At 31.1% G+C, this 17,463-nt stretch overlaps 1 protein-coding gene across 1 annotated transcript in view; it reads left to right on the forward strand.

Moving 5' to 3' along the window:
- The window catches only part of AGPS (alkylglycerone phosphate synthase), a 119,864-nt gene that overhangs the window by 24,905 nt on the left and 77,496 nt on the right, over positions 1-17,463 (forward strand). Inside the window, exons 2-8 of the mRNA XM_006189172.2 lie at positions 2,511-2,600; positions 5,076-5,166; positions 7,118-7,238; positions 7,333-7,407; positions 11,639-11,710; positions 13,251-13,330; positions 14,517-14,597. Coding sequence (XP_006189234.2) covers positions 2,511-2,600; positions 5,076-5,166; positions 7,118-7,238; positions 7,333-7,407; positions 11,639-11,710; positions 13,251-13,330; positions 14,517-14,597 — 610 coding nt within the window. The remainder of the gene's footprint in view (positions 1-2,510; positions 2,601-5,075; positions 5,167-7,117; positions 7,239-7,332; positions 7,408-11,638; positions 11,711-13,250; positions 13,331-14,516; positions 14,598-17,463) is intronic.

Consider the following 17,463-nt stretch of genomic DNA (forward strand, 5'->3'; position numbering starts at 1 on the left):
CCAGAAGCCTGGGAAACTTGCCTGCTTTTTATTTAACATATAAGGTACTTTGAAAATATCAGAAGATTGGTTTTGGGGTAACCTAGATTTTAATTATATACTGTTTAAGCAACATAATACTGTTTTTGGAAGCACAAATGCATTACAAATGCCTACATTTCAACTTCTGTAAAGCCTCCAGAAGTTGGTGTAAATATGGTAAGGCCCATATCACAGGTAGAATTTTCTAGTTGAGATGAAAAGAGAAAAAGTTACCTTAGTCTACAATTGAAAACTTGGAAGTTCTTTAAGATATCACCCACCTGAAAATTTAAATTCAAGAGTTTTGAGTATGTAAATTTTTTTGTTTTTAGTGTACAGCAGTAGGTATTTCCTGCTTATCTTGATTCATTTTTCTTGTAAAGTGTTAAGAGTATACACATGTAATCAGGTTTAGCTTTTCACTTTGAGGCCATCTGGGAGTAATTTTTAAAAATTCTAAGCATAATTTTAAGGAAAATGATTCTCATTGTTAAGCTATATAAACATGCCAAATTCAACATCTGTACTGAGATAATTTCCCTGTGCCTAGTGATTGTAATACCAAAGCAAAATGACTATATTGGTATTTTTGCATTTATTTTATGTAATACCAAACTACTGTTTTATAGGGTACAGACTTCATGATAAAAATTTAAATTTACTAATTCATAAAATTCGTTTCACATACAAAAACTTATGTGTATATTATAAAATATTAAGTAAAGATGTTAATTGAAATGCACATATACTCTTGTAAATTATTATGGAAATATAATGAAAATAAAATATTAGGTAAATTATATTCATAAAAGTGAAGAGAAAACAATCATGAACAAAGCAGAGTGGATGATAACCTAATCTGTTTTTACAAAGTATAAACTTAAGAAAACAAGTGTATTAGTGGTGACATTAGTCATGAGGTTTCTCTGTAAAGATTTTTACAAGAGGTCCCTCCAAAACCTTCCTTCACTGTAAGGTAGGAATGTGAAATTAGAAGAAAATACCGAGCGATAGTTTATCACAGGCTCATCTACAAATCCAGTCTCTGGACTGATACTGTTTAAGATGTTTTTGAACAATTTGTTTTTGTATAGAGACTATAATTTTTATTGATAGCAAACTGTAATTTAAAAGAGCTCATTCCTACTTTCTTTTTTCATAATTTTATGCATTGACAGGGATTTCAGTGCACAATTAATGACCTGTATTTGGTTCAGTTGTTATCATGTTAGTGTTCCACTTGTTTGAAAAGCCTTTGAACTGGAAGAAGAATTAATGATTGTAATAAAAAATTTGTTTTCAGTTGTCATTTTCTTCCTTGAGAATTAAGGAGAATTAAAACTTTCTAATGAGCATATTTTTGTTTTTTTTGTTTATTTTGAATTTTTTTAAAAAATTGAGGTAAAATTGACGTGTAACGTTGTATTAGTTTCAGGTGTACAACATAATGATTCAATATTTGTATATATTGTGAATTGATTGCTGTAAGTCTAGTTAACATTCATTACCACACAGTTATAGGTTTTTTTTCTTGTGATGAATTTTGAAATTTTAATGCAGCAAATAACTTTATGCATAGAGAAGAGTTTTCTGCAGGTATTTTCATCATAAACTACATCATTGAATTTGCAATAAGAATATTCACCATCAGTTTACTTCAGTAGCCCAAATATACTAGGACATCATGCTAATATATGTAATAAATGCTGAAACGGTACTTTAATGTGGTCGCTAATTGTGTTCTGCATGGACCTAATTCTTCTGTAATGTGTAAAATTGAATGAGTGAGTCATTGATTTTGATGAAAATGATGTTTAAGACTGTGAAATACTGGCATTTTGGAAATTAAAAGTAACGTTATTTTTGAACACTGAAAACTGGTATGGTCATTAACTTAATATTAATGTTAGTATGTAGGTCAAGGTAGTTGTTGGTATTTACATGGAAATTGAAAGATTTAGAATGTAAATCCAGCACTCAGATTTTTAATCTACTTTATTAAAAGTGCCTACTACTAGTAGTGTCATTGCTAGTGAACCTACTTTGTAAATTGGTCTTTTTCATCATAGCAGAAGATTAATAGTTGTGGTTTTTCTAATATATGCAAACATTTGGTTTCTGTTCAAGTGAATTTTGATTGCAAAATTTTTAGGCCATCCTGTAATGTAGACTTGCACCAGGTACAAAATGAAGCATACTTATACTCTAAGAATATTTTTCTCCTTTGTTCTTCTTTCTGTCTTTTTCCTTTGAATGCATTAAATTTAGTGATCGTAGCCCTTTATGAAGCAGATGCTGCTTATCAGAGTGATTCTATATTTAGAAATATTGATATATAGACATCTTGATATGTATTAATTTTATTTAAAACAACATATTAGTGGGCTAAGGTCTTTTAAATGATTGTGAAAGTTAATAGTCAAATATACACTATTCAGTTTTGAGATGCCTACCATAGATCTCATTTATATATTTTTTTCTGTTACTAGGCAAGAAGTTATGAAATGGAATGGATGGGGATATAATGATTCCAAGTTTTTCTTCAATAAGAAAGGACAAGTTGAGTTGACTGGGAAAAGGTAACTAGTTTATTCTTTGTTTTATTCCTTTTTTTCTCTTTCTATGCAAAATTTTAAACATAAATAATAAATATAACAGTAAATAGTAGACATACATAAAAATAGGATAATATAATGACTCCTCCCTTGATTGAAAAGTTAACATTTTTCCATAATTGCTTTTCTTTTTCTGTTGGATATCAAATTCTGACATTGTCATGTTACTTCTAAATAATTACATATGTATCCCTTAAAAAATAAGGACCTAACCATTTATATAATACCATTATCATACTCCCCCAAATAACAGAAATTTTATAGTATCTGATTATCCAGTTCACATTCACATTTCTCTAATTGTCTGAAAAAAATGTCATTTTATAGGTAGTTTGTTTGAATCAGGATCCAAAATGCCTATAGTTAGCCCACCACCCAATCCCCACAACATTGGCTTGTTCAAAGTAACTCCATGTTTAAGACTGGGAATTTAATTTGGGTTGGGTTATTATGGAAGGTCTGTGTGAATATAAACAGTATTTTTAAAATTAGTTTTCTGAGCTCTAGTAGGGCAGAAGTGATAAGAAAGATCAATCATTGTGTGATAACTCACTTTCTAAGATATTTTTGGTAATGTGTTGATAAGAATTCTAAAGAATATGTGTATTGTTACTGTTCCAAATGCAGGTGGAATTGTAAAACCAGTTCTTAGTAGATTTTTAGCAACACTGACCCAGCCAGAACTGGTATTTTGGGTTTGTCTATTGAATTTTGATATAACTTGAGAGGGCGTTGAGTACAAATGTATAATACTTGAATGCTAGCTCTAAAAATAAATATAAAAAGTGAGACTAGGTAAAAATTTGGATTAGCTATATCATGAATCTGTTCCAGTATTGCACTTTGACTTATGTATTAGGCATTACTATATTTTTTTAACTTACATGGTATGTTAATATATTGAAATATCAACAAGGAAAGTTTTATTTCTTTGGAGAAATTCTATTTCTTTGCCATATATATATATATATATATTTTTTTTTTTTACTTAAATGTACTTTGTACCTGAGATAAAACCTCAAGAATAGTAATTAGTAACTAATTTAAATAAAGGTATGAAGATATATATTTCACATTTGCTTTTTTATTGGAAAAATATTCTCTGCTTTCTCATTCCCATCCTTTAGTGTGGCTGGGCAGCATGTTGATGGAAGCTTAGTTGAGAAATTAATTCGTGTAGAAGGAATTTCTAGTTGAAATTAAATTTGCCAGTGTTCTAAATGTTGAGTGTTTTATGTTTTAAACAGAACAATATCTCATATACTAGAAACTTGTATATGGAGAGGTTGTCTTTCGTCACCTTAAATTCTGATGTGCACTGCCTTCTTGGATATTTATGTTCACAGAATTTTCTTTCCATTAGAGTGGTTTCATTGGTCTTGAAACTTTGCTCTGGTTTTGTATCTTCTGTAATATAGTATACTTCAGTCTTAAGGAAAGGTGGTAAATTGATTTCACCTTATATTTTACAACAAAAATAATTCTTAAAGTTCTCAAACCAATTTTCAGTCATGGTAGAGATCTATTCAGTAGTTGTCCTGTTTCAGCAATTGGTATGGGCATTTAGCTTTCTGGTAAAAGTTACATGTTTCCTGCCCATATGTTTACTCTACAAATTAAATGAGTTTGTAGCTTTGACCAAACCAGGCTGTAAGTTTCTTAATAACAGAAATCATATTATAATACCAATTCTATGTGTCCTACAATGCTTACTTAGTACATGCTTTCTTATTTGTTCATCCTAGTAATTTTGAAGTGTGTCTTGGACATTGTTAATGATATGTTGTAGAAACTGGGTATGGTAGAAACTGGATTCTGTTATATTCTTCTGAAGCAGCTTTTTTTTTTTTTTTAATCGAACAATTAACTTGACTGATCTCAAGTTTCCTTCTGTGGTGGTGCGCAGCTAAATTGTCTGTTCAGTTCTTTTAAGCTTAGCTATGCTGCTTAGAGTCTGCTCCATGCATGTGTAATTCAGAGTCAGCCAGAGATTTGGACAGTGTTTATATATAGGTCCCTCTCTGACTGACATCTTTTGTGTGATTTTACTGTACTCTTTCCAGATGCTGTGTTCAGTGCTTTTTCAAGCCAGGAAGATTGTAGGTTTTCTGCATTCTTCTTTTCTTTTGTGGTACTAGCTGGGGCTTTCCCTCAGGCTAAAACCTGTTTAAAAAAATAAAACAAAACTGGAAACTCATGTAGTGCAGTTTCTTTCTTCCAAGTCTATCATACTCCCTTACCCCTAATTTTTGCCTGCTTTTTGGCTATCTATACTGCCCTCAAATAGTTGGGTTTTCTTTGTTTTGTTTTTTTCCAGAGCTTATAGTTATGTGTGGGAGAGTTGGTTTGATAGGAACTGCTTGACCATTACTAGAAGCAGAACCCAAGATTTGAATTTAAATGAAGATACTTTAATATTTTACCTTCTTTTTACCTTAGGTACCCTCTTAGTGGCATGATTTTGCCAACTTTTAAAGAGTGGATCCAAAATACCCTTGGAGCAAGTCTGGAGCATAAAACTACCTCTAAAGTAAGCAAATAAGAAGTTAAGAAGTTTACTAGTTGTACTGACCTTGTAGGCTTTCTAGGGGTGATTTTTTTTCTTTTTTTTTTTAGCATCCCAGATCTAGACCTAATCTCAGAATTTATCTGAGATCTATCAGGCAAATTTTTAATCCTCTTTGAACCTCAGTTATCCTAATTGGAGAAGTGAAAATAATAACTGTCTATTCTGTGTCTCACAGGTAGTGGTGAAGTTCAAATGAATTAATTCTGTGAGAACACTAAGTTGCTGCTATTTTTAGGTTATGTAATGGACTGACAATAACCTAACATTAGTATAGAATAATTTAAAATAAAAATGTAATGTTACATCTAATATCAAAATATTTAGAATATTTGAAGATTGAAAATAAAAATTTGATGAAGACATGACTGATACAGAATTTTAGTTTTCTCATGTAGTATCACTATTCTGAAAGGGGGATTAGAAAACTTTAAATTGTATATATATTAAACTAATGAAATAGTTAGCATTTCTTTATATAATTATGATTTTTATTATTCATTCTTATTACTTACTATGGCATGGTATTCTGCATATCCCTCTAGCTGAGTATAACTTCTGTAAGTGCAGGGACTATGGCTTATACTATATTCTCCACTATATCCAACATATTATTAAGGATGTAGGTATTCAGTGAGTGCTTGTTTGGTTTATTTATAAATCCACAGGATACGTTTTATTCTAGTATTAATTAGGCTGCACAACTAATTCCTACCCCTCCCAAACCAAATTCTTTTAACTCTTTTCTTTAAAGATCTTTTCTGTTTCCTAATTCTTTTTCTGTTTTGACTGTTTGTGATTACCTTTTTTGGCACTGATGCAGTCTACATACCATATTCAGAAATTTCACCAGTTTTACAAGCACCTTTTGTTTTTCTGTTTTTGAGCCCCTTCAATTTTCAATAATGTAACAAAATACTAATCTGTATGTTTTGTTGAGGTTCTTTTAGTCATTTCCTTCTACTAGAGGGTTAATTCTATGAGGTCAAGATTTTTTTTTGCTGTTTAACTCACTGCTGTATCACCAGGGTCCTATAGCACACACTCAAGCAATATTTATTATATAATGAATATTAAGTATAGAACATTAATAAGATACTGAAAGACTATGTAAATATCATATATTTACACATTCTTACATTTTCTTTTTTCCAAATACTATATTACAGCTTTTCTTTTCATAGCAGATTTGATTTGGTTAGTCATTTATAGAACTCTTCCTATTTGTTAGGCTTGATAATAGGAGCTTTTCACAAAAATTAGCACATTTAACACTCCTTCCTTATGGTAGTATAAATTTGATGGTGATAATCTCATTTAACAGATGAAGAAGCCAAGGCTCACAGAAGTTGGGTGACTTATCTTTAAAAAGTTGGAAGATTTACTTTTCAAGTTACCTGTTAGCTGAAATTAAGTATCAAGTTTGTAATTATGTTGTGAGTTTTAAAGCAATCCTGTAAAAATGGGTTCATTACTTATTGTGAGGCTTTTGGCTGATCATTTAAAAATGATAAAAGGAAATGATACATTTTATCTACAGGTAAAAATGTAGATAATGCAAAAGTTAAGTATCTTTCCCCCAGTGTCCCTAGTCTAAAGTTGAAGATTTTTGAGAATTGGCTATTCTCCTTGTTCCTGATTGTAATCTTTAGAAATAATGAAAAGCTGGGACATAGAGGCAAAAGAGAAAACATAAGGCTTTTATGACTTATGTTACAGAATGTGGTTAACCAGACCATTTGTACTTTGTTATTGTCACAAGGTTGATGCGCATATGTAATATTTGTAATTTTCCTATGCTTCTGTGTTAGTTTGGATGTAAAAAAAATTTACATTTTATAGTCATTCTCCCTAGCATAGGTATTCAAAATTTATTTTCTAGAAATAAGTCAAAGAAACCACTTTTATTTTCTAGGCATCCTTAAATCCTAGTGATACACCTCCTTCTATTGTAAGTGAAGATTTTCTTCATGACCTTAAAGAAACTAATATTTCATATTCACAAGAAGCAGATGATCGAGTATTTAGAGCTCATGGTAAGCAACTTTATATAAGTGCTATTTATTTTTAATTTTCAAATGTCCTATAACTTATGATGTTTTTACATTTTCTTTTTTAATGACAAAACAGGTCATTGTCTTCATGAGATATTTTTGCTCAGGGAAGGAATGTTTCAGCGAATTCCTGATATAGTTTTATGGCCAAGTAAGTTCTTTTTTTTTTCTTTGTATCATTAATTTAGTATTGTTAAATCTTAAGTAAATTTAGTTCTGGAAATATGTGCTTTTTAACTGTATACTGTGTAAAACATGGAGAAAATATTTTAAAATATGTTTAAAAATATAAAAAATATTTTTTTAGAGTTTAATAAAGGTCATATAATTCTTTCTTGGTCTGATCACCCTTAATGGTTGACTTTAATGATTGATTTTGTTTTTAATGATTAAGTCTTCATTTAAAATGTAAACATTTTGGGAGGTCAGTAGAAAAATATATTTTTGGTTAATATGAAAATTTAATGAAATTATTATCAATCAATGATATATTCAGATGTATAGAAACTTAATTAACATAACTGATTACTGAAAATTAATAATAGTAATTTGTTATCAAATTGTGGGCTAAAATATATGGTGTTCAAATGGGGAAACAGGTTTTTTAATACACATATTGTCTTTGATATAAATAATTAAACTTTGAGAAATTAATTTCATTTAGGAATTTGGCTTGAGCTATAGGGTTGATAAGGTTTCTGTTGTTATTTTGCTCTTGCTGATGACTAGGCCCTATATTATATATATGGTTTTTTTATAAGCATCTTTTAGCAGAAATTTAAAACGGAATAGTTATATTGTTACTTACTGTCCATAATTACCTTTTTAAAAAATTCTATTGATCTTCTGACTCTTTTTCCTTTACAGATTTCATAAAAGTAGTATATGGGGTATTTTATTTTTCAAAAAATGGCTTCATTCATGGACTCTCAATTCTTAGATATGATCCTTTTCCTTTGCAAGGAGTATCTCAGGGAAAAATCCTACTTTAATTTAGGGATAGGAGGGACGGTGACATACATAGGAAGAAAATGCAGGAGCATTTGTAGTTAGGATGAAATTACTTTCCTGGTATTTGTGATGTATATTGTTCTGTGTATTTGGAATAGTTATGAAATAGGTCTTTTTTTTCTATGTTCATTTAGTATAGAAATTTAGCCATTCCCCCCAAAAAGAAAGATATTCTCTACAGGAGAAATACTTTTGTTTTGCCTGCCTGGTTTTTAGTAGCTTTAGGCTACTTCTTTACCAAAATTTGAGGAAGATTCATTCCATTTTTTACTAGAAAAAAATGAAAGGAAATTTCTCAATTTTCATTTCCCATAAGAAACCTAATAGACTATCCTTTTATATATCTTGAGTAGAACTTTCAAGAATGCTTTCCAGATATTTTCGTTATGTGTCTGAATATTAAAATACTAGTGATTACCATAATGGAAATATATGTCTTAAAGAAATCCAAATATTTTTAAAAGCCCAGATTTAGGAAACATATAATGTTAGTTGCTACACAGAAGTTTCTTTGCTCTGTCAGATTCTTCCCATTTGGTGAGTTCTCTCACAATCTTGGCCTTCCTTTTTTTTTTTTTCCCCATCCCAATTTCCAATTCAGGCCCTTATCAGTGCATATCTGGATTTTTTCAATAGCTCTAACAGTTCATATACCTCGAGTTTTTTGCCCTCCGAGTCTCCCATAAACTGTTGACAGGTGAATTTTTCTAAAGTATTCTCTTTGCCATCTTGTTCCATACTTCAGGAATTTATATGAGTAGTGCATTGGTGCCTGAATCAAGTTTGTAATTTTAATCTGTTGAATCTTCTAGTATAAAGACTTCTTGGATAAATAGTTTGTTTTCCAGCAGGCTGTCAATTCACTGAGGCCTCTGATTAACTTTAATGTAAACTTCCTATTGGTAATAAAGTTCAAGTTTTTCTTTCATGAGGGCAAGTTTTGAGAGAATATGGCAATTTGAGACAATGTGGTATTCCATAGAGTAGGGGTGGCTTTCTCATCTTGCAGTCTGAATATTATACACCAGGTAGATACATACATACCTAGGAAATCTATCATTGTGGATGTCTTTAAGTCTGTCTGTGATCTGAATCTGAATTCTACATGTTGCTTTAATAGAATGCCGAGGGCTTGTCTAAGAGTAAGAACTTATAATATATGTAACTTTCCTGATTTAGAGTCATCCTTAAACCAGGATTTGCCACCATTGTGACCTTTACACAGTGTGGCTATTTCTACCTTTAATTTGGACAAGTAGTTACTTGTACATTATATGTTGTCTGTGATAAGTATATTTATAAAACTAAAGTCTCCTTTAGCAATACTTCAATTATTTAATTTGGTATTTATGCATTATTTTCAGCAGTTTAAATACTGAAACTTTAGTCCTGTGAAAATACATGCTAGGTACTGTTCTGAGGTATTGAAGATAGGCAGTGAACAAAACAAAAATCCCTATTCTCAGGTGCTATATAATTAAATTGATGCAGGGAGACAGAACAGTAAATAAATATTTAATGTGTTGAATGGTGATAAATGATATAAAGAAAAATAAGACACAGTAAAAAGATGGAGCACAAATAGTGTGGGCGGTGGGATGAGGGAGTGCTGTTGTGTCAGATAACATGGTCAGAAAGCTTCTGATTAGGTGATACGCCTAGAAATAGCTTTACTTTGTTAAAGGTTTTTAACAGACATCTTTGGGTATTTTATTAATTATTAATGATCTAGTATTCCATTTATTAAAAATTTTTACCACAAACAGTAAGCTTTTATAAGCTTAATCTGAAAGTTTGAAAATGGATTTTTATTAAATTTGGAATGATGTAAATGACATATTCCTAGCTTTAAGAAAACTTGAGAAATGATAATTACAACTTTAATAGAACAGTAGTTTACTTTCATAAATGAGTATATTTGTATATTTTCCTTTGTATCCTTATTTCTCATCCTAAGCAAGTAATATTTGATTTTTGCATGGTTTCTTTGCTTCATATCTTTTTTCTCTGTGCTATTTAGTAATCTGTCAGGAGATTGATCTTTCTAAAACACTCTATTTGCCACATTGTTCTGCTCCTTAATTCCCTATTGCTAGTCAAATTGAGTCTTAGCACCTCTTGCTTGGTATTTAAGTCTTCTGCAGTCAGGTTTTTATTATTTACGTAACTTTTACGCTGAAGAATACCCTTCAATTGTGTACAGTAGAAAGAAACTCATATGTAGTGTATTACATATAATTAAAATTTTGTTTAAAAAACAATAATCATCAGTGGATGTGAAAATTAGTGGGTGAAAGTATGAGAAACGTCTTATTTATGTAGTCTAAGTATCTCCCCATAAGATTCTCGTTAATTATTATGTTCCTGTATGGAGAAACCTGACAGTTGGCCCTTCATATCCGAGAGTTCTGTATCTGTAGATTCAACCAATACTGTTCAGAAGTATTTGGGAAAAAAAAATCCAGAAAGGCCACATGCCAGCAACTGCTTACATAGCATTTACATTGTATTTACAACTATTGACATAGCATTTATATTGTATCAGATATTATAAGTGATCTAGAGACGATTTAAAGTATACAGAAGGATGCACATAGGTTATATGCAAATACTATTCCATTTTCCTTAAGGGACCTGAGATTCCCAGAATTTGGTATCTGTGGGGATACTAGAACCAATTCCCTGTGGATAGTGAGAGATGACTGTACTGTATAACTAAATGATGGAAGTTAATATTACCAGAAATGAGACTTGTCTCCATCATGTGCCTTCCAGATATAATGTGCTGATAAAGGCACTTTACTTCTGTGGAATTCCTGCTGAAATGTATAACCTGAATTTAATCATAAGGAAACAAGCAAACCCAAATTGAGGGACATTCTATGAAATAACTGACCAGTGCTCTTCAGAAGTGTTAAAGTCAGAAGATAGACTAAGGAGCTATTTCAGATTAAAGGAGGCTAAGGAGACATGACAACTAAAATGCAGTGTAAGATCCTGGCCCACAAAAGAGGACATTAGTGGAACAATTGGCAAATTTTAATATAGTCTGTTGATTAATCAGTAGTATTGTATCAGTGTCAATTGCTTGGTTTTGATCTTTGTAGTTACATAAGATATTAATATTTGCAGTTACTGAGTGAAGGAAAGTCTCTGTACCATTTTTGCAACTTTTTTAAAGTATGAAATTATTTAAAATGAAAAGTTAAAAAGATAATAAACTGCTTTAATATAGCTACTTAATGTGTTAATAAGTGAATAAATGAAGGAAAAGTTTAGACACTAAAGAACTTTGTAGATTCTTGAATTGCAGGGTTACTCAGATTTTATTCATGACCCTGTGATTAATTTATTTTCCCTTTTTTCAACAGCATGTCATGATGATGTAGTTAAGATTGTGAATCTAGCGTGCAAATATAACCTTTGTATCATACCAATTGGTGGTAGGTATTGTGCCTTTTAAACTTTAATATGATGTAAATTTGATTTATTTAAAATATTTGTATTTTAAACATTTGTGCTATCCCACTGAAAACAAACATTCTTATAATTATGATATGGTAATTTTGAAAAATTGTTTTAGGCTGCTCATTTCTGTTCTGAATAGATCTACCTAAGCTGCTTGAGACAAGATTTACCCTTGGTCCATGGCTTCTTTTCCATATGGATCCTAATTTGAAGCTATGACTTAATGCCTAAATAAGAAAATGTTCCTCCTTTAGTAATTACTTTTTAACCTTTATCTTAATAGAGAGAATATTATTTTTCAAAGGCTAACTATAACCAACATAAACCTTTGAGAAGGAGTGCTATTCAGCATAAAAGATCAACCAGGACAGTGATGACCAAATCAATAATATCTTTCATTACTGAAAACTAAAATTATTTTACATTATAAGACAAATTTAATCCCTCTTGATCATTCATCAACCACATTGTTTGAACAACTTACACAAGCCAAAGAAAATTGCCTTCACTGACTGAATTGGCATTGATGGACTGGAAATGGGACCCCTGCAAATTAGAAGTTCCAGATACTGTCTTCAGCTGATACTTTGTTGAATTTGTACAAAAAATGCATTACAATGCCACTTTTAATGAAATATTTTTTTTTATTTCAAATGACTTTAACAAGCATATAGTGGTTACTAATCACAGGCATGTTCTTAACATTGTCTTACCTTGTAAAATTAAGTGGAACCTTTTAGATCAGCACCCTCTATAAATTCTTACCTTGTTTTCAAGGTGACTGCCACATGTGTTCTATCCAAAAATATATGGAAGTGCCAGTTAAAAGTTTATTCTGCTGTATGATGATACAGATCTAGTTAAGACCTGAGAACACTGTATTGTTCTGTTTTGGTATCAAAAAACCATTTTTCCTTTGACAATAAATGTTAAAGGAAAACAGTGATACATTGTTTAAATTCTTCTATGTATTACTTATTCTATATTAAAGTCACTTTTCAGCAAAGAACATATAAATTTGTTTTTGAATATTATGTAATCTGGGCAGTTTTAACTTGTTTATATTCTAATTTATTAAAGCCTATTTGTATAAGTATATAATATTTTAAATGACCAATGAACCTCATAAATAAGGAGGTAATGGTATCTCTAGTTGTATAGGATGAGTATTTTTTCTTTTGAGCTATCTGTCAACAGTAATCATTAGATTAGAACTTTTCTAATCATGTTTTTGGAGTTCCACAAATTGCTAGGGGCTTCACTTGCGTGTGCCCAGGGGATGGAGCCATATCCCATTGCTTTCAGCTCCATAATATTTCTTCATTTTGGCATGCACCATAAAATAAAGGTAAGTTTGCTTTTAGTATGTTAGTATTTGCAAATTACATTTTGCAAAGTAGAAATAGGTAATATTTCCTAGCGGGCCTATCTGTATATTTTGTATTAGGGATTTACCCTAGAAATGTAGCTAAAAATAAGATATTTAAGCATAGTTATTGTTTCCTCTTTTGGCAGGAGGAACAAATGTTTCATGTGGCCTGATGTGTCCTGCAGATGAGACAAGAACAATTATTTCTTTGGACACTTCACAAATGGTATATAATAATTGAAAATGTATTTGAAGATAACATTTGGTTTTAAAAATTGTCTTTATGGCTCAGTCTTAGTTATTTTTAAAAAGGTATATTGTCCATTTTGTTTTAAATTTTTTTCATCATAGCATTTTACCTTTGTCTTCAGATCTTCAAAAGCTAAGTTCACTCTTACTCTGTTATATATCTTGATGGATTCTATCAAATTGACATGTGAAATTGGCAATTTGAGAAGGATGGATTGGAATATTGATACAATAGTTGACCTGATTTGTATTGTTAAAAAGCAAATAATATTAGTTAATGTTAATTTGAATCACTAGGACTTACTTTTTCCCCAAATTTTTACTAATACTGTTGCATTTTTGCTTTTGGAAGAATGGAGAAGCTAATTAATTTTAGTATTAACTTAAAGTTAATAATGGACTAACAAATTCTAGGATTATTTTTTAAACTTTTGACTCACTGTGGTCCAAAAGTTTGCCTTTGTGCCATGTTAAAATTTTAATTTGGATATGAACTTAATCTTTGTATACTCAACAATATTCCCGGTTACATATTCCTTTATTATAATAAAAATTTTTTAATTTATTTATTTTATTAATTTAAAATGTTTTCAAGCATTAAAATAGAGAGAATATTATTCTTATTCTCTGGAGTAAATAATTATTAACATTTTGTCTTATTGGCTTTATCTTTTCTTCTCTAATATTTTTAAAGCAAATTCTGATAGTATGCTACTTTACACCCAAATATTTCTTGTGTATTTATTTTAAAAAGGACACTTTCTCACCATATTATCACTTCTGGAAAAATTAAAAGTAATTCCTTATATTATTTAATATCCAGTCGACATTCATTTTCCAGCTGTCTCAAAATTGTCTTTATTTTATAGTTCATTTGTTTGGGGATTCAGAGAAGGCCACAGTCGCTTTTGGTGGTTTCTTTGTCTCATTTTATCTGAAACCTTCTTCCTCCCTTTTTGAATGTCTGTTTTCAGCCAACTCCTGTATAATACACTGCCTATGTTACTGTGTCTGTCATGTTGAGTAGTCAAGGATAAGTGGAGCTGTGGGTAACCCTACTTGTTTAATTTCTATCCTGTCACTTGCTGCTTTGAGTAGAAAGTTATATTTCCTGAGAAAGTGTTTGTTCATGGAAATGAGACTTCTTTCTTCTTTTGCAACAGAATCGCATCCTCTGGGTTGATGAGAACAATCTGACAGCTCATGTAGAGGCTGGCATAACAGGACAAGAGTTGGAAAGACAAGTATGTTATTTCTTTAATAAAGATTTTCAAAACTGCTGTATGTCCTCTCTGAATAAAGTACCTTTCACAGTATTCATTAAGCAAGTTTGTTCAGTTTCTGTTGTGGATCAGGCATTGAGTTAGATGCTAAAAACACAGTAGTGAATAAGACATCATCCCCTACCCTTGGAAAGCTTACATTATATTATGGCAGAAAGTTGGATAAATAGACAATTATGATTCAGAGTGAGAATTGCTAGGTGAAGGCTAAATAAGAGGTGTTATGGCTCATCAGATGAGGTTTGGAGAGAAGGAATTGAACAAAGAAGGTATCAAAGAGAACTCGATATTTAAATTGAGACTTCAGGGTGAGTGAGAGTGAAAAGGAAGTGAGAGTGGGGAGAACAATCTAGTCAGTGGAAGCAGCATATGCAGAAGCTTTATGGGCAGCTGTTGCTTTGGAGGACCTGCATACTCCCAGAGCAAGTTGAGTATGGCTGAGATCTAGTCCGTGTATGTGGGAGAACACACTTTCTTGGTGTTTATATTTTGAGTGAGTGTACATATATTGGTGGTAAAGGATGAAGCCAGGAAAACATGATGAGGTCAGATCATAAAGCCCTGAAAGTTTGAACTTTCCTTTTGTAGTTAGATGGTTTTCATTAGCTATTGTGTGGAGAATGGATAGGCATGTAAATGTGGATTAAGGGACTGCTGCAGTAATTCAGGCAAGAGCTGATAGTGACCTGAAGTAAGGTAGTAAGAATGGACGTAGAATTCTCAGAAGTTGATGATAATTTGAACAACTGAGTAGAGGTTGATATTTGCTATTCATTGAAGTTTTTATTGCATAATTTTATTGAAAACTGCGTATCTCATTCATAAGCTAAACTCTTGGAATCTTTATAGCCCTTTTTTTGGGATTGTAATAAATTTTAGGAAAACTTGAGATTCTCTTTATGGATTCTAAATAGGTAGTTATTAAAATGTGTTGGTTCCTTCAGCCTTCTCAAATATGGTTGAGATGACTGGAGTAACTAAGCTTTTGTAAACAAACATTAGAAAGTCCAATTTGCTGGTGATGTACTTGATCACTTTGTTCAATTTGGGGTACAGAGACTCCTCCTTCCTACCTTTTAACAGGGCATAGAGATGTGATATACTTGTTCATCTTCTTTTTAATTATCTTTTTCCTTATTTCATAGTAAAGGGTTGAATAAAGTTGGTATGCCATTGACCAATTCCATATGAAAGGATTTGAAAAAATTAAACTTTTGTGTTTATTATTTGATTTAGTGATGGGACCAGGATAAAATTCAACATACTCATTGAGACAGTGTTAAAGATCTTTAATAAGTCAAGATTTTATATAAGTCAAAGTAATTAGATTTTGTTAATTATTATAGTTTATAATGAAATTCAGTGGGCAGAATAATAGTATTTAATGGGAAAAATCTGTTAAAAGGCCTGTGTTAGTCTTCTATTATGCTGAGAGGAATTAACACAGTTTTTTTTTTATATAACGAAGGATGGCCTTTCTTGTCTGTACTTTTATATCCTTTATTATGGCATTTGATGTAGTATTTTAACCTTTCCAATTTTTTTTTAAAGGTTAGAATTAAAATTCAAGGGACATATTTCCTTGAAATTTAAATGACATTTTCCTAGACTAGGAACTTCTGATATTTTACCTACTAGTTCGTTTCCCTAAATGCCAATATAGAACATTTCTTTTTGCCCCTAGTAGGCTATAATACAGTTTCTACAGCTGTTTTGATCCCAGTTCATGTTCTTTCTCGTTATACTTCTGTGTCCTTCAGTTTCTTCTTCAGCTGAGGTAACCAACTTAAAACTTACTGCTTTTTCTTTCTATAAGTTTTAAAATGACACAGATATAGTAGTTGAGTAGCACAGATTTTCATTTCTTTAACTTGTGGATTACATTGATTTTAATATGTATAAAATTTAAGGAAGATCACTAAATGTCAGTAATGAATTTTAGGAATTTGTTACTAGGTTTATTAAATCTTTGGCTACTTAATTTTATTAGTTAATAGTCTGGGAATATGTGACTTGTGTTTCCCCCACCTCCCCCGGGGATGCATATCTCTATGCCTCAGTTTTATCTGTAAAATGGAGATAATAATTCCTACTTCATAAAGTTTTTGTTAGAATGAGATAAGTTAATAATGAAAAGTACTTAGAACTTGTATTCATTTCACTGCTTTTTATTGAGCCACTGTCTGCTTCATTTAAGCACAGCTGACCTTAAACATTCCTTCTATATGCCAGACTCCCAAATTTATGCCACCTCAGACTTCTTTCTTGATCTCTAGACTTGCATACCGATTTGCCTAGTTGATGTTTCCATATCTAATAGACATTTCAAACTCCACATTTGAAAAATTGAATTTCAGTTTTCCCTCCACAATTTGCTTGTCCTGTAGGCTTCTCATTCTCAGTTGGTGGAAATTTAGTTCTTTGGGCAGCTTGAGCCAGAATCCTTAGAATCATTTAAGTTTCATAGTTTTTAGTTTATATTCAAGTCTCTGGTGAGTTTTGAAGATTTTGAGTTAATGTTTGTGTATGGTGTGGGGGATGGATTGAAGTTCCTTTTTTTTTGCATATAAATATCCAGTTGTTCCAGCGCCATTTGTTGAAAAGACTACCCTTTCTTCACTGAATTGACTTTGTACCCTCATAAAAAAATGTCTGTTGTCTATATATAATGTGCTTCTAGTTCTGGACTCTGTTCCATTGATCTATTGTATATCTTTATGCCAGTACCACACTGTTTGGATTATTGTAGCTTTATTATAAATGTTTTTTCAAAGTTGTTTTGGCTATTCTAGGTTCTTGTTATTTCCATATGAAATTTATAATCATC

This window comes from Camelus ferus, chromosome 5 (assembly GCF_009834535.1).
Source record: "Camelus ferus isolate YT-003-E chromosome 5, BCGSAC_Cfer_1.0, whole genome shotgun sequence".
Lineage (NCBI taxonomy): Eukaryota > Metazoa > Chordata > Mammalia > Artiodactyla > Camelidae > Camelus > Camelus ferus.